The following is a 23187-nucleotide window of genomic DNA, read 5'->3' as shown; positions in this document are numbered from 1 at the left end:
TTATAGTTAAAACTTTCATAAATGGAGGCCATTGTCTCTACTGCATCTAGTGCCTACCTCCATCGTCAGCTCATGTGGGTGCAGGACCTTAATATATGTATCTTTTTATTATCATTTGTTTGTATTTTCCATTGTCGAGTACTGTATAGTATGATGAATATATGAACAGACATCTTAATATTTTTATAATGGATACAGTAAATTGTCTGAACTTTTAGCATTGTTTTGTTGACCAACATAATGTTTTGCCTTTTACAGGGAGAACGGAAGTTGGCTGAAGAGGAACATCTAAGGGAGCAATTGGCACAAGCCCTTCAAGAGGTATTGCAACTGCACATGAGTTTAATAGTGTATGCACCAATGGTGTGGGATTTTCTGGTGTATACGCCAATGGTGTGGGGTTTTTCTGGTGTATGTATCGGTAGCATGCGTTACCTGTATCAGCTGTCAGACGTCACTGATCATGCCAAGTAGCGTTATCAACCTCCAGAAGGCTTGTAGGGTCAAGTCGTGTCTGTTTTTTCAGTGCAGCTGACCCATTACAAGCCCTACCGTATGGTCACTGACTTATATTAGAATCATTTTAGAATCATTTCATATTCTTATCCACATAGTAAGTAAATTTCCTGTCTTGTTTTCACAGCATACTCTCCTCATGGAAGAACTGAATCGTAATAAGAACAATTTTGCACAGATTATTGAAGCTAAGGATAAGGAGCTCCAAGAAACCAAGGTACTGAAGTTGTCTCTGCTTAAAGGTGACGGTGACATATATGTGTAGCTGTGTGCGATCATGGCTTTATGTGAAACAGTGAAACCTCTTGTAACGTTACACGAGCAAACAGATCACACACTTAATGGAGACCTGAAACTGTGTTCATCTCTGCAGCAGAGCTTAGAAACATTTCTGTATGCTGCTGTTTGTATGATCCTACATGAAAAACATAATTTATGTAAGAACTTACCTGATAAATTAATTTCTTTCATATTAGCAAGAGTCCATGAGCTAGTGATGTATGGGATATACATTCCTACCAGGAGGGGCAAAGTTTCCCAAACCTTAAAATGCCTATAAATCCTATAGAAATATAAATATAAATCCACCCCTCACCACACCCACAATTCAGTTTAACGAATAGCCAAGAAGTGGGGTGATAAGAAAGGAGCGAAAGCATAAAAAATAAGGAATTGGAATAATTGTGCTTTATACAAAAAAATCATAACCACCACAAAAAGAGTGGGCCTCATGGACTCTTGCTAATATGAAAGAAATGAATTTATCAACTTCCATGCAAGAGTCACTAGAGAGGGAGGGATAAAATAAAGACAGCCAATTCCGCTGAAAAAAATTAATCCACTACCCAATCAAAAGTTTCAATTTTTATAATGAAAAAAAACTGAAATATAAGCAGAAGAATCAAACTGAAGCAGCTGCCTGAAGTACTATTCTACCAAAAACTGCTTCTGAAGAAGAGAAAACATCAAAATGGTAGAATTTAGTAAAACTATGCAAAGAAGACCAAGTCATTGCTTTGCAAATCTAAACAACAGAAGCTTCATTCTTAAAAGTCCAGGAAATAGAAACTGATCTAGTAGAATGAGCCGTAATCCTCAGAGGCGGGGATTAACCAGACTCCAAATAAGCATGATGAATCAAAAGCTTTAACCAAGATGCCAATGAAATGGCAGAAGCCTTCTGACCTTTCCTAAAACCAGAAAAGATAACAAATAGACTAGAAGTCTGTCTGAAATCTGAGAAGCTTCAACATAATATTTCAAAACTCTTACCACATCCAAAGAATGTAAGAATCTTACCAAAGAATTCTTAGGATTAGGACACAAGGAAGGGACAATAATCCCACTACTAATGTTGTTAGAATTCATAACTTTAGGTAAAAATTGAAATGAGGACAGCAAAAACCACCTTATCCTGATGAAAATCAGAAAAAGGAGATTTTACAAGAAAGAACAGATAATTCAAAAACTGTTCTAGCTGAAGAGATGTCTAAAAAGAACAATACTTTCCATGAAAGTAATTAATGTCCAAAGAAAGCATATGCTCAAACAGAAGAGCCTGTAAAGCCTTCAGAACCAAAATAAGACTCCAAGGAGGAGAAATTGACTTAATGGCAGGCTTGATACGAACCAAAGCCTGAACAAAACAATGAATATCAGAAAGATTTAGCAATTCTTACTGTGAAACAGCACAGAAAAAACAGAGATTTGTCCTTTCAAGGAACATGCAGACAAAACCTTATGAAGAGACTATAAAATCCTAGGAATTCTAAAAGAATGCCAAGAGAATTCATAAGAAGAGCATCATGAGATGTAAATCTTCCAAACTCGATAATAAATCCTACTAGACACAGATTTACGAGCCTGCAACATAGTATTAATCACTGAGTCAGAGAAAATTCTATGACTAAGTACTAAGCGTTACATTTTCATACCATCAAATTAATAATTAGAATTCCTGATGAAAAAAACGAATGTTAAGATATAAGGTCTGGCCTTAATGGAAGTAACTAAGATTGGCAACTGGACATCCGAACAAGAACCATATACCAAAACCTGTGAGCCCATGCTGGAGCCACCAGCCACACCAAAGATTGCTCTCTGATGATTTAGAAAATCACTCTCAAAAGAAGAACCAGAGATGAAAAAATATAAGCAGATTGATAATTCCAAGAAAGTGTTAATGCATACACTACTTCCGCCTGAGGATCCCAGGACCTGAATTGGCCCCTGGGAAGTTTCTTGTTTAGATGAGATGCCATCAGATCTATTTCTGGAAGCCCTCACATCTGAAAAATTGAAAAACATATCTGGGTAAAGACCATTCTCCCGGATGTAAAGCTTGATTAACAGAGATAATCCGCTTCCCAATTGTCTATACCTGAGAAAAAGACCACAGAAATTAGATAGGAGCTGGATTTAGCCCAAGCAAATATCCGAGATACTTCTGTCACAGCCTAAAGACTGATAGTCCCACCCTGATGATTGACATACGCCACAGATGTGACATTGTCTGTCTGAAAAAACGTCTCTTCTTCAAAAAGAAACCAAACTGAAGAACTCTGAGAATGCACGGAGTTCCAAAATATCAAATGGTAATCTCGCCTCTTGAGATTTCCAAACCCCTTGTGCTGACAGAGATCCTCAGACAGCCTCCCAACATAAAAGACTTGTATCTGTAGAGATCATGGTCCAGGTTGAAAGAACCGAAGAGACCTGTAGAACTAAATGATGGTGATCTTAACCACCGAATCAAAAATAGTTAAACCTTTGGATTCAAAGATATAAAAAGAGATATCCTAGAATCCCTGCACCATTATTCAGCATAAAAAACTGGAAAGGTTTCCTATGAAATGAGCAAAGGGAATCGAAACCAATGCTGCAGCCATGAAAACCTAAAATTTCCATGCATATATAGCAACTTGAAGGAAATAATAGAGACTGAAGGTTCCGACAAACGGAACCCAATACACTTGTCACTTGTCTGTTAGAGACAAAAACATTGACACAATCTATCTGGAAACCTAAAAAATGTGATCCTTGTGTGAGTATTCAAGGAGCTTTTGATAAAAAGATCCTCTAACCATGTCTTGAAGAAACAACAAAGTTGAATCGAATGAACTTCAGGAAAGTGTTAGTCTTACTGGAATAGCTGGAATATGATAGAGAAAAAAGACTTCTCACAGACGGTTTTACTCTGAAACCTATTCTGTACCCAAAGTCTAAGAAGTTTGGACCGAATAGAACCAAACAAATTTCAAAAAAAGTCTTAACCTGCCCCTTACCAGCCAAGCTGGAATAAGAATCGCACCTACATGCAAATTTGGGGGGCTGACTTTGAACTTTAAAAGGCTTAATTGAATGAAGAAAAAAACTTCCAATTATAAACATGTTACTTGGGGAAGAATTCAGGATTCCGTTCCTTAGTAAGAACAGAAAACTAATATTATCTTAAAGTTTTAGTCTTAGAACTCAATCTTGAAGCCCAGAGTAACAGTTAAATAATTGAATCCAATTATGAACCAAATAATTGATTATCTTGGAAAAAAAAGAAATATGGATTTTAGAAATCAAATTGGCATTCCAAGATTAACCCCTTAATGACCACATCACTTTTCCATTTTCTGTCCGTTTGGGACCAAGGCTATTTTTACATTTTTGAGGTGTTTGTGTTTAGCTGTAATTTTCCTCTTACTCATTTACTGTACCCACACATATTATATACCGTTTTTCTCGCCATTAAATGGACTTTCTAAAGATACCATTATTTTCATCATATCTTATAATTTACTATAAAAAAAATTATAAAATATGAGGAAAAAATGGAAAAAAACACACTTTTTCTAACTTTGACCCCCAAAATCTGTTACACATCTACAACCACCAAAAAACACCCATGCTAAATAGTTTCTAAATTTTGTCCTGAGTTTAGAAATACCCAATGTTTACATGTTCTTTGCTTTTTTTGTAAACTATAGGGCCATAAATACAAGTAGCACTTTGCTATTTCCAAACCATTTCTTTTCAAAATTAGCGATAGTTACATTAGAGCACTGATATCTTTCAGGAATCTCTGAATATCCATTGACATGTATATATTTTTTTTTAGTAGACAACCCAAAGTATTGATCTAGGCCCATTTTGGTATATTTCATGCCACCATTTCACCGCCAAATGCAATCAAATAGAAAAAATTGTTCACTTTTCACAAATTTTTTCACAAACTTTTGGTTTCTAACTTAAATTATTTACAAACAGCTTGTGCAATTATGGCATAAATGGTTGTAAATTCTTCTCTGGGATCCCCTTTGTTCAGAAATAGCAGACATATATGACTTTGGTGTTGCTTTTTGGTAATTAGAAGGCCGCTAAATGCCACTGCGCACCACACGTGTATTATGCCCAGCAGTGAAGGGGTTAATTAGGGAGCATGTAGGGAGCTTTTTGGGGTAGTTTTAGCTTTAGTGTAGTGTAGTAGACAACCCCAAGTATTGATCTAGGCCAATTTTGGTATATTTCATGCCACCATTTCACCGCTAAATGCGATCAAATTAAAAGAAACGTTAATTTTTTCTCAATTTTAGGTTTCTCACTGAAATTATTTACAAACACCTTCTGCAATTATGGCACAAATGGTTGTAAATGCTTCTCTGGGATCCCCTTTGTTCAGAAATAGCAGACATATATGGCTTTGGCATTGCTTTTTGGTAATTAGAAGGCCTCTAAATGCCGCTGCGCATCACACGTGTATTATGGCTAGCAGTGAAGGGGTTAATTATGTAGCTTGTAGGGAGCTTGCAGGGTTAATTTTAGCTTTAGTGTAGAGCTCAGCCTCCCACCTGAAACATCAGACCCCCTGATCCCTCCCAAACAGCTCTCTTCCCTCCCCCACCCCACAATTGTCCCCGCCATCTTAAGTACTGGCAGAAACTCTGCCAGTACTAAAATAAAAGGTATTTGGCCCTTTTTTTAAAAAAAAAAAAAGCATATTTACATATGCTGATGTGTAGGATCCCCCCTTAGACCCCAACCTCACTGATCCCCCACCATACTGCTCTCTAACCCTTCCCCTCTGCAATAATGGGCGCCATCTTGGGTACTGGCAGCTGTCTGCCAGTACCCAGTTTTGTAACAAAATGAGCCTTTTTTTTTTTTAAATTCCCTTTTCTGTAGTGTAGCTTTCCCCCCCCACCGAGACCAACCCCCAACCCCTTCCAAAACCCTTAGATTGCATTTAAGTTTTTTTTTTTTTTACTTTTTAACTTTTTTTTTTCTGTAGTGTAGCGGTTCCCACCCGCTCCCGCCCCGTGCACGCGCCCGCCCACCACCCCCGTGCACGCGCGCGCTCCCGTGCGCGCCCCCGTAGCTCCCGCCCCCCGATCCCGCCCCCCTCCACTCCACATAGCGCACCGATGGCCGCCACCCGCCTCCCACGTAAGCTCCCACCCACCAACGATACCGGCCATCGATGTCCGGTGCAGAGAGGGCCACAGAGTGGCTCTCTCTGCATCGGATGGCCAAGGGGGGTTATTGCAGGATGCCTCCATATCGAGGCATCACTGCAATAACCGGAAAGCAGCTGGAAGCGAGCAGGATCGCTTCCAGCTGCTTTCCACACCGAGGACGTGCAGGGTACGTTCTCAGGCATTAACTGCCTTTTTTTTGAGGACGTACCCTGCACGTCCTCGGTCGTTAAGGGGTTAAAATCACAAAGGTCTTTTAGCTAAAATAGCTAAAAACATAGATTAAACCTCATTTGCAAAAATATTTAATAAAATGACAACACAAATGAAATTATTAGCATGTTAATCAAGTTAAAGGATCAGACAACACACTGGACTTGCACAATCAACAAATGCAAGATAACAAGACAATGCAATAGCACTTTGTCTGAACTTCAAATAAGTAGAAGATTTTGTCCTTTTAACAATGCTAAACAAATCATAATCCGATACTTGATCTTAAAGTATCCAACCAGAAAGATGCAGCAATTGCAACATCAGCCAAATCAATTACAGGTCTAAGAAAAGTACCAGAAAATAATTTTCCTTAAATAAGATACAACCATCTGAAGGAAAAAAATAAATACTATTTGCTATAAGAATAATAGTATATTTAGCAGGAGTAGAGAGAGCCCCACTAACTTGGGGAATCTTTCCTCAAAACTGAAAACTAACTGCCGGCAAAGAATACAATTTAAAAACCTTAAAGAAGGACTAAAAGAAAATTCTCAGCCTATTCCATTCCCTAGTATCAGGAACTGGAAAAAAACCTCTGAAGAAACCACAGAAGATAAATAAGCAGAATTTAAATGTTAGCTAGTCTTTAAAATCAAAAGAACTAGATATTTCAATATCCAAAATAATCAACACCTTTTGAACAAAGAACAAATGTACTCTATTAAAAAATAAAAAAGTAGATTTGTTAGTGTCAATATCTGATGAAGAAAAATTCTGAATGAGAAAAAAAGCACCATCAGAGAAGGATAATTCATTATGTTGTTGGTCATTTGAAACTTCATCAACTAAAAAAGAAGTTTGAAAAAGACCTAAAATTTTTATTAGAAGGCACGATGTCAGACAAAGCCTTTAAAATAGAATCAGAAAAATATTCTTATAAATTTCTAAGTATATCTTGTACATAAGATATAAAAAGAATAGCAATATATAAAGCATAAATACTAATGGATTCTGCATGTAAAGGTTTATCATGATAACTTATTACAAACCATAGCTAAAGATAAACATTCATAACATTAAAATAAATGAACTTAGCTTTGGTAGGACTGATATCAGTCATCAGGAATCCCACAGTATTTCTTGATACAGGAACAGTGTTTTGAATATCTTGCAATATGTAATAGAAAAAAAACAACATAGAAAGCAAAATGATCAAATTCCTTAAATGACAGTTTCAGGAATGGGAAAAAATGCAAAATAAACAAGCCTCTAGCAACCAGAAGCAACAAAAAAGTGAGACTTAAATAATGTGAGAAAAAAGTGGAACAAGTATGACGCCCACATTTTTGGCGCCAAGTATGACACCCACATTATTGGCGCTAAGTACAACGCCCGTATTTTTTGGCGCCAAGTATGACGCCACATCCTCTGACGCCGAAACCGACGCCCACATTTTTTGGCGCAAAAAAACGTCTGAATACACATGCGTCAAAAAAATTACGTAACTACAAACAACTTCCGGCGTCAACTACGACGCCGGAAATGACAAAATTTTGCGCCAAAAAAGTTTGCGCCAAGAATGACGCAATAAAATGAAGCATTTTCTGCCCCCGCGAGCCTAACAGCCCGCAGGGAAAAATAGTCAATTGAAAATTTTCAAGGTAAGAAAAAAATATTTATTCATATGCATTATCCCAAATAATGAAACTGACAGTCTGAATGAAGGAATACTGATTATCCTGAATCATGGCAAATATAAGTTTAAAGACATATATTTAGAACTTTACATATAAAGTGCCCAACCATAGCTTAGAGTGTCACAGAAAATAAGACTTACTTACCCTAAGACACTCATCTACATATAGTAGATAGCCAAACCAGTACTGAAACGAGAATCAGTAGAGGTAATGGTATATAAGAGTATATCGTCGATCTGAAAAGGGAGGTAGGAGAAGAAATCTCTACGAACGATAACAGAGAACCTATGAAATAGACCCTGTAGAAGGAGATCATGGTATTCAAATAGGCAATACTCTCTTCACATCCCTCTGACATTCACTGCACTCTGAGAGGAAAACCGGGCTTCAGCCTGCTGAGAAGCGCATATCAACGTAGAATCTAGCACAAACTTACTTCACCACCTCCATGGGAGGCAAAGTTTGTAAAACTGAATTGTGGGTGTGGTGAGGGGTGTATTTATAGGCATTTTAAGGTTTGGGAAACTTTGCCCCTCCTGGTAGGATTGTATATCCCATACGTCACTAGCTCATGGACTCTTGCTAATTACATGAAAGAAATGGTTGTGATTAATTGGAAAATGGCTGTTCACACTGGCTGTAGCCATAAAACTGTGTTTTTTTACACAACAAAAACATCAATGACACAGTTATCTATATAATATCTATAGACAACCTACACATGTGCAAGAAAACAAACATTTGGGCTGCATTGGGTTTTTTTGTTGTTTTTTTAATTTGCACACACAAATATGTGTTTATCTAAATGACTCCACACTGGAGCTAAAGATGATGTAAATCACATGTTTGTGTTTAGAGCTCCCGTGTTATTGCAGGATACAGACAGTTGTGTGTCAGGTTGTTGGTAAATGTGCAAATTCACAAATATGTCCGTGACTTGTAGCATTCGGTTTGTTGCTGCCCCGATTTGTTATAATCAAAGCGTAACTTGCAAATACAGATATTTGTGGGCTCTTTTATTCTAGTAAATCCGGTAGTGTAACAATGTAGCTGATGCTACGTTCCTGATTGGTTTGCAAAACAAATACAATGTTGCACATTTTGTTGTTAGTGGGAGGGGATAACGGCAACCGCTGTCACCAACTGCCTATTTGTGTCCTGTGCAGAAGGAGAAGGAAGAGGTCCGCGCGCAGAAGGAAGAGGTCCTGAGCCACATGAATGAAGTTCTAGACAATGAGCTGCAGTGTATCATCTGCTCAGAGCACTTCATTGAGGTAATGCTGGGAACGTTTGTATTGTACATGTGGTTTACAGTCTCATTTGTGTAATTTAGTAAATATTTATCCCGTGGATAAATTCTGCAGCTAATATAATGACACTTAAGAGAAGTAAATCGTCAGGGGTTTTGGATTTCTAATAAATTATTTCATGATCAGGGGCTGATTTATCCAGCTAGAAGTTCTGTTAACTTATAGGGCTCGATTTATCAAGCCTTCTCCTGTACGACGACTGCAGGTTCCCATGAGTACCTGCAGTCAGTATTTATCATGCAGCGTTTATCAGACCGCTGCTCCCTACACTCTTCTCCACCTCTAAGGAGATTGACAGCTCCTGCCCGCGCGTGATTGGCTGTCCGTAGACAGGGGGCGGCATTGTGCCCGTGTGCAGTGTTAATTTACATCAGCGGAATTCTGTCCGCCAGAGGCGAGCTGCGGGAGACAGGGGCGCAAATGTACGCCCCTGTCCGGCATAGCTTGATAAATCTAGTTCTAGCCATTAGAATTATAAAGGAATTGCTAATCTCACCAGTGTAAGATATAAAAGTGCTGGTGATTTCACAGTTCCAAATAGAGAAGCCAAGGTCTATAGACGTGCAAATCCATCACAATGGTCAAAATGTATCATGATTGCAGGCGGACAGGTTCACACGTAATGTTTATATAGTTTAGAAATCCTTTATATTGTCGGATCTCATCTAATTTACAAGAGAGACGAATAGCAAGTTTACGGATTTATCTTCTTGCTTTGTTCACTTTCAGGCCGTTACTCTAAACTGTGCTCACAGCTTCTGTTCCTACTGTATCAAATCATGGAGACGACGCAAGGATGAATGTCCCATCTGTCGGCAGCCGATCCATTCCGAGACCCGTTCCCTTGTCCTGGACAACTGCATTGACAGCATGGTCGCCAAGCTTAGCGTAGAAATGAAGGAGCGGCGGGCAAAACTAATCAAGGAGCGCAAAGGTGAGAGGTGGGTGAACACGATGCAAGTTACTGCACGGTATCATCTGTTTACTTATGGCACCAGCATGCCCCTTCCATCCCTTATCAGTCCAATTTCCCATAAAATGTTAAGAACCTTTGCAATTTACCTTCAGTATCTATTTGACCCATTTCCCACCCTCCTTAGAGAGGCTGGAGTGCATTCTGCCGATTTCAGAATGCCGACCCTAAGACAATGCAATACAGCAATCGCATGATTAGTCCCAAATCTCATTTGTCCTAAACTGTTCACAGCAAAGGAGATGAAATGCTTTTCTGAGCATTACTAGAAAGTACTTATAAGTGACTGAGCATTTGTAGCAAGTGCACAATTGATATTGGTTGTTTGCCAATACATAACTATGTCTCTACATACCAGAGCTTAATGTAGGGGATCATTCGTCAAACCGCATACATAATTAGCAGCACAAAAACTTAATAATCCGTCATTACCACCAAGAGTAAAGAGTTGGCATTATTATGTGAAGTCTGCCCCTCTCTCTAGTTCTGCAGGGTTCTAAAACCAGAAGATATAATATTCCAGACATCTGTATAATCCATTATAAGATCCTAACATCTGGTAACTTTAACCATAAGGAGATCATTAGCATGGATAGGTATATTGGGGCTCGTATAGAAATATAACTGTCAGCTTCTGTACCACATAAACAGGCAGTATACAGTCGTTTTACAGCAGATATACATGGTGTTCTATTTTACTTGCATTAAAAAGGGATATTTTAGCCTCTTTATTTGACTTGTAATCTGTACTTGCGCATGTTGCGTGTGCACGGACTCTGATTGATCCGTTCTGTGCACGATGCATACAAAATCACAGAGATCATTACTGGGTGTGTGCAAGTGGTGATCTTGTTAAACTCAAAATGTCTTTACCTGTATATCAGTTAATTAAAATGTTGCCATATTCATTCCTTATGTCTTTTGCTGTAATTCATTTTTTTCAATTGTGCTTGCCCCATGATCCATAGAGAGAGCAGGAAGTAAAATTACACAGCAATAGCTTAGAGAGCAGTACGCTCATTTACAGGAAGGAAAGGGAAAGCGCTTTTTTTCAGCAATAAAATTGCATATTATGGCATTTTTAAAGTCATACACCATGTGACAATAGGCAATTTTATCCACCTTGATGCACAAGGCACACGTCTTTTAATAGATTTATATTTTGTGCACAATGCATGTGTAACAGGAGCGTTTTCTGCAATTTATTACATAGAATAATTCCTATATCTCGGTACTCGGAGCAGTGCAGGAATTGCTGCACGTTACCAGGTGTGTGACTGCAAGTCCAGCAGTAGATGGTGCTAGAGTTCTCTTTTTTTAATTATATAGTTTTTATACTGGCATTTGCTTGAGGTTGAATGTGATTTTGTTTTTTCCCTCTTTGTTTCATGTAAGGTTTAGCCTGAGCATTTGCTGCTTTGCTATAATATAGTAGGGGCCAAAGTCCAACCACCAGCAGCTTATTTCTATAGTTTATTAAACGTAGTAAAAAGTTTATTTCTTTTTAATGACACGATGAGTCCACGGATCATCTTAATTACTATTGGGAATACCACTCCTGCCCTGCAGGAGGCGGCAAAGAGCACCACAGTAAAGCTGTTAAATATCACCTCCCTTCCCTCCCAACCCAGTCATTCTCTTTACCTACGTTAAGTGCAAGGAGGTGGTAAATTAGGTGTTAGAAAAGATTCTTCAATCAAGAGTTTATTATTTTTAAAGTAGTGCAAGATTGTCCTAGGGTGTAGCCGTAGTCCATATCAGTCTCTTCAGTAGAGCAGTGGTGGCTTTAGAGCAATGGGAACTTGTGGGACATAATTCTCACTTCGCCTCCCATATTCTGATGCTGTCCTTACCCTGAAAACCGGAGAGACAGTTACTCAGGACTTTCCTTTTCTCTTGTTAAGTGTATCCAGTCCACGGATCATCCATTACTTATGGGATTTTAACTCCTCCCCAACAGGAAGTGCAAGAGGATTCACCCAGCAGAGCTGCTATATAGCTCCTCCCCTAACTGCCATTACCAGTCATTCTCTTGCACCCAACGAATAGATAGGATGTGTGAGAGGACTGTGGTGATTATACTTAGTTTCATACCTTCAATCAAAAGTTTGTTATTTTATAATAGCACCGGAGTGTGTTATTCCTTCTCTGGTAGAATTTGAAGAAGAATCTACCTGAGTTTTTCTATGATTTTAGCCGGAGTAGTTAAGATCATATTGCTGTTTCTGAGGAGAGGTAAACTTCAGATCAGGGGACAGCGGGCAGATTAATCTGCAAAGAGGTATGTAGCAGCTTATTATTTTCTGACAATGGAATTGATGAGAAAATTCTGCCATACCGATATAATGTAAACTCAGCCTTAAATGCAGTAGCAGCAACTGGTATCAGGCTGTCATGTATGTATATTTTACACTTCAGTATTCTGGGGAATGGCACTTCACTGGAATTATACTGTATGCATAAAACTTTAGCCTAATTTGCAGGGACTAGCAACAGGCTTTTTAATAACACTCAATTTATTAATGTTAAACGTTTTTTGCTGGCATGTAAAATCGTTTAATTTTCTGAGGTACTGGGTGAAAAAATGTTTTGGGCACTATTTTTTTCCACTTGGCAGTCGTTTTATTTAATTTATGACAGTTTACTGATCTCTCTCACTGTTATGTGTGATGGGGAGGGGCCTTTTTTGGCGCTTTTGCTACGCATCAAAAAATTCAGTCAGAAGTTTGTCTTCCCTGCATGATCCGGTTCATCTCTACAGAACTCAGGGGTCTTCAAAACTTGTTTTGAGGGAGGTAATCACTCACAGCAGAGCTGTGAGATTGTAGTTGAATGTGATAAAAAAACGTTTATTTCTGTTTTTTTTTTTTTTTTTCTGCTATCAGGGTTAGTTATCCTTTGCTAATGGGAGCAATCCTTTGCTAAAATTGTGTTTTTTACAAAGATTTGATGCTATAACTTTTCAGTTTATTAATTTTCAACTGTCATAACTTTTTCTGTGCTTCTTATAGGCACAGTACGTTTTCATATTATAGTAAATTACTTGAAAAGTATTTCCAAGTTGCTAGTTTATTTGCTAGTGTGTTAAACATGTCTGATTCAGAGGAAGATATCTGTGCTATATGTGCTAAAGCCAAAGTGGAGCCCAATAGAAATTTATGTACTAACTGTATTGATGCTACTTTAAATAAAAGTCAATCTGTACAAATTGAACATATTTCACCAAACAACGAGGGGAGAGTTATGCCGACTAACTCGCCTCACGTGTCAGTACCTGCATCTCCCGCTCGGGAGGTGCGTGATATTGTAGCGCCGAGTACATCTGGGCGGCCATTACAAATCACATTACAGGATATGGCTACTGTTATGACTGAAGTTTTGTCTAAATTACCAGAACTAAGAGGTAAGCGTGATCACTCTGGGGTGAGAACAGAGTGCGCTGATAATATTAGGGCCATGTCAGACACTGCGTCACAATTTGCAGAACATGAGGACGGAGAGCTTCATTCTGCGGGTGACGGTTCTGATCCAAACAAACTGGATTCAGATATTTCAAATTTTAAATTTAAGCTGGAAAACCTCCGTGTATTACTAGGGGAGGTGTTAGCGGCTCTGAATGATTGTAACACAGTTGCAATACCAGAGAAAATGTGTAGGTTGGATAAATATTTTGCGGTACCGGCGAGTACTGACGTTTTTCCTATACCTAAGAGACTTACTGAAATTGTTACTAAGGAGTGGGATAGACCCGGTGTGCCGTTCTCACCCCCTCCGATATTTAGAAAGATGTTTCCAATAGACGCCACCACACGGGACTTATGGCAAACGGTCCCTAAGGTGGAGGGAGCAGTTTCTACTTTAGCTAAGCGTACCACTATCCCGGTGGAGGATAGCTGTGCCTTTTCAGATCCAATGGATAAAAAGTTAGAGGGTTACCTTAAGAAAATGTTTGTTCAACAAGGTTTTATATTGCAACCTCTTGCATGCATTGCGCCTGTCACGGCTGCAGCAGCATTTTGGTTTGAGTCTCTGGAAGAGACACTTGAATCAGCTCCATTAGATGAGATTACACACAAGCTTAAAGCCCTTAAGTTAGCTAACTCATTTATTTCAGATGCCGTAGTACATTTAACTAAACTTACGGCTAAGAATTCCGGATTCGCCATTCAGGCACGCAGAGCACTGTGGCTAAAATCCTGGTCAGCTGACGTTACTTCTAAATCTAAATTGCTTAATATACCTTTCAAAGGGCAGACCTTATTCGGGCCCGGGTTGAAAGAAATTATCGCTGACATTACAGGAGGTAAAGGCCATGCCCTGCCTCAAGACAGAGCCAAACCTAAGGCTAGACAGTCTAATTTTCGTTCCTTTCGTAATTTCAAAGCAGGAGCAGCATCAACTTCCTCTGCACCAAAACAGGAAGGAGCTGTTGCTCGCTACAGACAAGACTGGAGACCTAACCAGTCTTGGAACAAGGGCAAGCAGGCCAGGAAACCTGCTGCTGCCCCTAAGACAGCATGAATCGAGGGCCCCCGATCCGGGAACGGATCTAGTGGGGGGCAGACTTTCTCTCTTCGCCTAGGCTTGGGCAAGAGATGTCCAGGATCCCTGGGCGTTAGAGATCATATCTCAGGGATACCTTCTAGACTTCAAATTCTCTCCCCCAAGAGGGAGATTTCATCTGTCAAGGTTGTCAACAAACCAAATAAAGAAAGAGGCGTTTCTACGCTGCGTACAAGATCTTTTATTAATGGGAGTGATCCATCCGGTTCCGCGGTCGGAACAAGGACAAGGGTTTTACTCAAATCTGTTTGTGGTTCCCAAAAAAGAGGGAACTTTCAGGCCAATCTTGGATTTAAAGATCCTAAACAAATTCCTAAGAGTTCCATCGTTCAAAATGGAAACTATTCGGACAATTTTACCCATGATCCAAAAGGGTCAGTACATGACCACAGTGGATTTAAAGGATGCTTACCTTCACATACCGATTCACAAAGATCATTACCGGTATCTAAGGTTTGCCTTTCTAGACAGGCATTACCAGTTTGTAGCTCTTCCATTCGGATTGGCTACGGCTCCGAGAATCTTCACAAAGGTTCTGGGTGCTCTTCTGGCGGTACTAAGACCGCGAGGAATTGCGGTAGCTCCGTACCTAGACGACATTCTGATACAAGCTTCAAGCTTTCAAACTGCCAAGTCTCATACAGAGTTAGTACTGGCATTTCTAAGGTTGCATGGATGGAAGGTGAACGAAAAGAAGAGTTCTCTCTTTCCACTCACAAGAGTTCCCTTCTTGGGGACTCTTATAGATTCTGTAGAAATGAAGATTTACCTGACAGAAGACAGGTTAACAAAGCTTCAAAATGCATGCCGTGTCCTTCATTCCATTCAACACCCGTCAGTAGCTCAATGCATGGAGGTGATCGGCTTAATGGTAGCAGCAATGGACATAGTACCCTTTGCACGCCTACATCTCAGACTGCTGCAATTGTGCATGCTAAGTCAGTGGAATGGGGATTACTCAGACTTGTCCCCTACTCTGAATCTGGATCAAGAGACCAGAAATTCTCTTCTATGGTGGCTTTCTCGGCCACATCTGTCCAGGGGGATGCCATTCAGCAGGCCAGATTGGACAATTGTAACAACAGACGCCAGCCTACTAGGTTGGGGCGCTGTCTGGAATTCTCTGAAGGCTCAGGGACAATGGAATCAGGAGGAGAGTCTCCTACCAATAAACATTCTGGAATTGAGAGCAGTTCTCAATGCCCTTCTGGCTTGGCCCCAGTTAACAACTCGGGGGTTCATCAGGTTTCAGTCGGACAACATCACGACTGTAGCTTACATCAACCATCAGGGAGGGACAAGAAGCTCCCTAGCAATGATGGAAGTATCAAAGATAATTCGCTGGGCAGAGTCTCACTCTTGCCACCTGTCAGCAATCCACATCCCGGGAGTGGAGAACTGGGAGGCGGATTTCTTAAGTCGTCAGACTTTTCATCCGGGGGAGTGGGAACTTCATCCGGAGGTCTTTGCCCAAATACTTCAACGTTGGGGCAAACCAGAGATAGATCTCATGGCGTCTCGACAGAACGCCAAGCTTCCTCGTTACGGGTCCAGATCCAGGGATCCGGGAGCGGTTCTGATAGATGCTTTGACAGCACCTTGGACCTTTGGGATGGCTTATGTGTTTCCACCCTTCCCGATGCTTCCTCGATTGATTGCCAGAATCAAACAGGAGAGAGCATCAGTGATTCTAATAGCGCCTGCATGGCCACGCAGGACTTGGTATGCAGATCTAGTGGACATGTCATCCTGTCCACCTTGGTCGCTACCTCTGAAACAGGACCTTCTGATCCAGGGTCCCTTCAAACATCAAAATCTAATTTCTCTGAAGCTGACTGCTTGGAAATTGAACGCTTGATTTTATCAAAACGTGGTTTTTCTGAGTCAGTTATTGATACCTTAATACAGGCTAGGAAGCCTGTTACCAGAAAGATTTACCATAAGATATGGCGCAAATACTTATATTGGTGCGAATCCAAGAGTTACTCATGGAGTAAGGTTAGGATTCCGAGGATATTGTCTTTTCTACAAGAAGGTTTAGAAAAGGGTTTATCCGCTAGTTCCTTAAAGGGACAGATTTCAGCTCTGTCCATTCTTTTACACAAACGTCTGTCAGAAGTTCCGGACGTTCAAGCTTTTTGTCAGGCTTTAGCTAGGATCAAGCCTGTGTTTAAAACTGTTGCTCCACCATGGAGTTTGAACTTAGTTCTTAATGTTTTACAGGGGGTTCCGTTTGAACCCCTTCATTCCATTGATATCAAGTTGTTATCTTGGAAAGTTCTGTTTTTAATGGCGATTTCCTCGGCTCGAAGAGTCTGAGTTATCTGCCTTACATTGTGATTCTCCTTATCTGATTTTTCATTCAGACAAGGTAGTACTGCGTACTAAACCTGGGTTCCTACCTAAGGTGGTCACTAACAGGAATATCAATCAAGAGATTGTGGTTCCATCTTTGTGTCCTAATCCTTCTTCGAAAAAGGAACGTCTGCTACACAATCTAGATGTAGTCCGTGCCCTGAAATTTTATCTACAGGCAACTAAGGATTTTCGACAAACGTCTTCCCTGTTTGTCGTTTATTCTGGTCAGAGGAGAGGTCAAAAAGCTTCGGCTACCTCTCTCTCCTTTTGGCTTCGTAGCATAATACGGTTAGCCTATGAGACTGCTGGACAGCAGCCTCCTGAAAGAATTACAGCACATTCTACTAGAGCTGTGGCTTCCACTTGGGCCTTTAAGAATGAGGCTTCTGTTGAACAGATTTGCAAGGCTGCAACTTGGTCTTCTCTTCATACTTTTTCCAAATTTTACAAATTTGACACTTTTGCTTCTTCGGAGGCTGTTTTTGGGAGAAAGGTTCTTCAGGCAGTGGTTCCTTCCGTATAAAGAGCCTGCCTGTCCCTCCCGTCATCCGTGTACTTTAGCTTTGGTATTGGTATCCCATAAGTAATGGATGATCCGTGGACTGGATACACTTAACAAGAGAAAACATAATTTATGCTTACCTGATAAATTTATTTCTCTTGTAGTGTATCCAGTCCACGGCCCGCCCTGTCACTTTAAGGCAGGTCATTTTTCCATTAAACTACAGTCACCACTGCACCCTATGGTTTTCCTTTCTCTGCATGTTTTCGGTCGAATGACTGGTAATGGCAGTTAGGGGAGGAGCTATATAGCAGCTCTGCTGGGTGAATCCTCTTGCACTTCCTGTTGGGGAGGAGTTAATATCCCATAAGTAATGGATGATCCGTGGACTGGATACACTACAAGAGAAATAAATTTATCAGGTAAGCATAAATTATGTTTTTTCTTTCACAGGTCCATGTGAGGGATAGGACCTCTCAAACCTGGGAACTGCCCATATGAGGTAAGTGCTGGCTTTATTTCTGAGGGATAGAATAAGACTCAGAAAAAGATGGGCACTTTATTAAATGGGACAGACCTCATACTTAACATAATAGATTCTCCTAGGAGCATAGGGGACATATTGGCCAGCTTAGACGCGGGCAGTGGGGCTGGTTCTAAAATATTGGCGGTGGTTCCACATCCCCCGGCGGTTTTATAACTTAAATAACCGACCGGGAGATTCCTTAGTGACACGCCCATGATGGGAGGTTCTCCAGGAAGCGGCAAGTAATTGCGCGCCCTTTTTCCATTCTCTCCGTCCACTGTAGGAAGGCATTCTACACATCTATAAGTCATAGCTGCGTATTAAAGGGACATTATACACTCATTTTTTCTTTGCATAAATGTTGTGTAGTTGATCTATTTATATAGCCCATAAAGGTTTTTTTTTTTTTTTTTTTTTAAATAAATGTATAGTTTTGCTTATTTTTAAATAACATTGCTCTGATTTTCAGACTCCTAACCAAGCCCCAAAGTTTTATGTGAATACCGTCAGCTACCTTCTACAGCTTGCTCCTGTTTGTGTAAAGGGTCTTTTCATATGCAAAAGAAGGGGGAGTGTCTTATTTGCCACTTGCAGTGGGCTTTCCAACTACCTTTTCAACAGAGCCAAACTGACAGCTTCTAAGTAAGTTTTTAAACAGTTTTATAATGGATTTTTATATCAGTATCTGTGCATATTATTCTTTATAGTAGTGTCTATTACATGCAGTTATATGAAAATGAGTGTATACTGTCCCTTTAAGTCCAGAGGCCGACATTGCTCAGCTTGTTTACAATGGAGACTGACTGTACGACCGAAATCCAAGTTCCGTGATCATACGACTCCTGCTCAGAGGAGGTAGGCACCTCCACAAACTGTTGCTGAGGTGTAGAGGTGTTTGCAGGGTTATTTTAGCTTAAGTCCTTCTATACTAAAATTAATTAAACGGATAAAAAAGTTAGTTTATTTTTTAAAGAGACAGTAACGTTTTTTATATTTTTACATTTCATTAATAAAATTTAATTATTTTATGTCAAATTGTTTAATTGTGAGTTACAATGGACCAAGAGACCTTACAAAGTGTCACATGCTCTTTATGCTTTGATGCCAATGTGGAACCACCAATCCCTTTCTGTTCCTCATGTATCTGGCCTGGCCCCAGTTAGCCTCGGTCCAGTTTATCAGGTTCCAGTTGGATAACATAACTTCAGTGGCTTACATCAATCATCAGGGAGGAATGCGGAGTTCCTTAGCGATGACAGAGGTAACCAGATAATTCAGTGGGCGGAAACCCACTCTTGCTGTCTGTCGGCGATCCACATCCCAGGGGTGGACAACTGGGAGGCGGACTTCCTAAGCAGCCTGACCTTTCATCCGGGGGAGTGGGAACTCCATCCGGAAGTGTTTTCCAGAATTTGATCTCATGGCATCTAGGCAGAATGCCAAGCTTCCGAGGTACTTGTCGAGGTGCAGGGGCCCTCAGGCGGTACTGATAGACACCCTAGCGGTACCTTGGACCTTCAGTCTAGCATACCTATTTCCTCCGTTTGCTCTTCTTCCTCGGGTTATTGCTTGAATCAAGCAGGAGAGGGCCTCGGTGATCCTTATTGCACCAGCTTGGCCTCGCAGAATTTGGTATGCAGATCTGGTGGAAATGTCGTCTCTGCCACCTTGGAGACTTCCGTTGAGGAAGGACCTTCTAATGCAAGGGCCCTTCCATCACCCAAATCTAGTTTCTCTGAAGCTGACTGCTTGGAGATTGAACGCTTCATTTTATCCAAGCGGGGATTCAGGCTCATAAACCTGTAACTAGAAAGATTTACCATAAGATATGGCGTAAATATCTATATTGTTGTGAATCTAAGGGCTACTCCTAGAGTAGAGTTAGGATTCCTAGAATTTTTTTCTTTTCTCCAAGAGGGTTTGGAGAAGAGATTATCGACAAGTTCCCTAAAGGGTCAAATTTCTGCCTTATCTATTTTGTTTCACAAACTTCTGGCCTGTGTTCAAACCAATTACTCCTCCATGGAGTCTTAATGTGGTTCTCAAAGTTCTTCAAGGGGCTCTGTTTGAGCCTATGCATTCCTTAGATATTAAATTGTTATCTTGGAAAGTTTTATTTCTTCTGCTCACAGAGTGTCAGAGCTCTCGGCTTTGCAGTATGAGTCCCCTTACCTTATTTTTCATTCCGATAAGGTAGTACGAAATTAGGATTTCTTCCTAAGGTTTTTTCTGATCGGAACATTAATCAGGAGATTGTTGTTCCTTCCTTGTGTCCTAATCCTACCTCTCAGAAGTAACGGCTTCTGCACAATTTGGACGTGGTTCGTGCCTTAAAGTTTTACCTGCAGGTGACTAAGGATTTTTGTCAGGCTTCTGCTTTGTTTGTTGTTTTCTCAGGAAAACGTAAGGGACAGAAAGCTACGGCTACTTCTCTTTCTTTTTGGCTGAAGAGTATCATTCGCTTTGCATATGAGACTGCTGGACAGCAGCCTCCAGAGAGAGTTACGGCTCATTCCACGAGGGCTGTTGCTTCCTCATGGGCATTCAAGAATGAAGCTTCTGTGGAACAGATTTGCAAGGCTGCAACTTGGTCCTCTCTTCACACTTTTTTTCAAAATTCTACAAATTTGACACTTTTGCCTCGGCTGAGGCCGCTTTTGGGAGAAAGGTTGTTCAAGCAGTGGTGCCTTCTGTTTAGGTTCCCTGTCTTGTCCCTCCCTTATCATCTGTGTACTCTAGCTTGGGTATTTATTCCCAATAGTAATTAAGATGATCCATGGACTCATTGTGTCATTAAAAAGAAAAAAAAAAATTATGCTTACCTGATACATTTATTTATTTTTTGACATTTTTTGGTATTTTTTGACACAATGAGTCCACGGCCCGCCCTGTTTTTGAAAGACAGGTTGTTGTTTTTTATAAACTTCAGACACCTCTGCACCTTGTTACTTCCTTTCTCTCCTTTACTTCGGTCGAATGACTGGGTTGGGAGGGAAGGGAGGTGATATTTAACAGCTTTGCTGTTGTGCTCTTTGCTGCCTCCTGCAGGGCAGGAGTGGTATTCCCAATAGTAATTAAGATGATCCGTGGACTCATCGTGTCAAAAAATAAATTTTTATCAGGTAAGCATAAATTTTCTTATCCGTTAATACCATTCACAAATACATTATTTAACACTGAGGCAAATCATTTAGTATCTTTGCTATTGCCATTAACATGAATATAATTTTCATATATATTTTCAAAACTGTATTTCATTTCAATGGGTAACATCCTAGTTCACATGTGAGTTGCACTTGTCTCACACGGGCCGGCGTTTATCAACTGCCAGACAGACCCCCGGGATCACAGAATGCGGGCAGCGAGTCTGCAGCGATCAGCCCCCAGAGCTGTATACGCCGCTTGATAACTGGGGGCCACGGTGCTATTAGTATGGTCCTGCATGCACAGCTTGATAACTGGGGGCCACGGTGCTATTAGTATGGTCCTGCATGCACAGCTTGATAACTGGGGGCCACGGTGCTATTAGTATGGTCCTGCATGCACAGCTTGATAACTGGGGGCCACGGTGCTATTAGTATGGTCCTGCATGCACAGCTTGATAACTGGGGGCCACGGTGCTATTAGTATGGTCCTGCATGCACAGCTTGATAACTGGGGGCCACGGTGCTATTAGTATGGTCCTGCATGCACAGCTTGATAACTGGGGGCCACGGTGCTATTAGTATGGTCCTGCATGCACAGCTTGATAACTGGGGGCCACGGTGCTATTAGTATGGTCCTGCATGCACAGCTTGATAACTGGGGGCCATGGTACTAGTGCTATTAGTATGCTCCTGCTCGTGCTAGTGCTCTAGCTCCTGCTAGTGCTCTAGCTCCTGCTAGTGCTCTAGCTCCTGCTAGTGCTCTAGCTCCTGCTAGTGCTCTTGCTCGTGCTAGTGCTCCTGCTAGTGCTGGTGCTAGTGATCCTGTTAGTGCTGGTGCTAGTGATCCTGCTAGTGCTAGTGCTCCTTTTAGTGCTAGTGCTGCTGCTAGTGCTAGTGATCCTGCTAGTGCTGCTGCTAGTGATCCTGCTAGTGCTAGTGATCCTGCTAGTGCTAGTGATCCTGCTAGTGCTAGTGATCCTGTTAGTGCTGGTGCTAGTGCTCCTGCTAGTGCTCCTGTTAGTGCTAGTGATCCTGCTAGTGATCCTGCTAGTGCTAGTGATCCTGCTAGTGCTGGTGCTAGTGATCCTGCCAGTGCTGCTGCTAATGATCGTGATAGTGCTAGTGCTCCTGTTAGTGCCAGTGATCCTGCTAGTGCTCCTGTTAGTGCTCCTGCTCATGCTAGTGCTCCTGCTTCTGCTAGTGCTCCTGTTAGTGCTCCTGCTATTGCTCGTGCTTCTGCTAGTGCTCCTGTTAGAGCTCCTGCTTGTGCTAGTGCTCCTGTGCATGCACAGCTTGATAACTGGGGGCCACGGTGCTAATGCTATTAGTATGCTAGTGCTAGTGCTCCTGTGCATTCACAGCTTGATAACTGGGGGCCACGGTGTTAGTGCTATTAGTATGCTAGTGCTCCTGCTAGTGCTAGTGCTTCTGCTAGTGCTAGTGCTCCTGCTTCTGCTAGTGCTCCTGTTAGTGCTTGTGCTTCTGCTCATTATCCTGCTAGTGCTATTAGTATTCTCCTACTAGTGCTATTAGTATGCTAGTGCTATTAGTATGCTTGTGCTATTAGTATGCCCCTGCTAGTGCTATTAGTATGCCCCTGCTAGTGCTATTAGTATGCTAGTGCTTTTAGTATGCCCCTGCTAGTGCTATTAGTATGCTCCTGCTAGTGCTATTAGTATGCTCCTGCTAGTGCTATTAGTATGCCCCTGCTAGTGCTTTTAGTATGCCCCTGCTAGTGCTATTAGTATGCTAGTGCTTTTAGTATGCCCCTGCTAGTGCTATTAGTATGCTAGTGCTTTTAGTATGCCCCTGCTAGTGCTATTAGTATGCTAGTGCTTTTAGTATGCCCCTGCTAGTGCTATTAGTATGCTAGTGCTTTTAGTATGCCCCTGCTAGTGCTATTATTATGCTAGTGCTT

The 23187-nt window shown here is 41.0% G+C and overlaps 1 protein-coding gene across 2 annotated transcripts in view; it reads left to right on the top strand.

The window, feature by feature from the left end:
* RNF8 (ring finger protein 8) overlaps positions 1-23187 on the top strand; it is a gene marked incomplete at its 5' end in the record, with an annotated part of 52475 nt that overhangs the window by 2870 nt on the left and 26418 nt on the right. The window contains 4 exon segments of one of the 2 annotated variants that reach the window (XM_053712706.1): positions 259-321; positions 644-733; positions 9058-9165; positions 9931-10135. In XM_053712706.1, coding sequence (XP_053568681.1) covers positions 259-321; positions 644-733; positions 9058-9165; positions 9931-10135 — 466 coding nt within the window. 2 annotated transcript variants of the gene reach the window in all.

The sequence above is a fragment of the Bombina bombina genome, chromosome 4, assembly GCF_027579735.1.
Source record: "Bombina bombina isolate aBomBom1 chromosome 4, aBomBom1.pri, whole genome shotgun sequence".
Taxonomy (NCBI): domain Eukaryota; kingdom Metazoa; phylum Chordata; class Amphibia; order Anura; family Bombinatoridae; genus Bombina; species Bombina bombina.
Note: the sequence above shows the minus strand (reverse complement) of the source record. Positions and strands in the feature narration are given on the sequence as shown.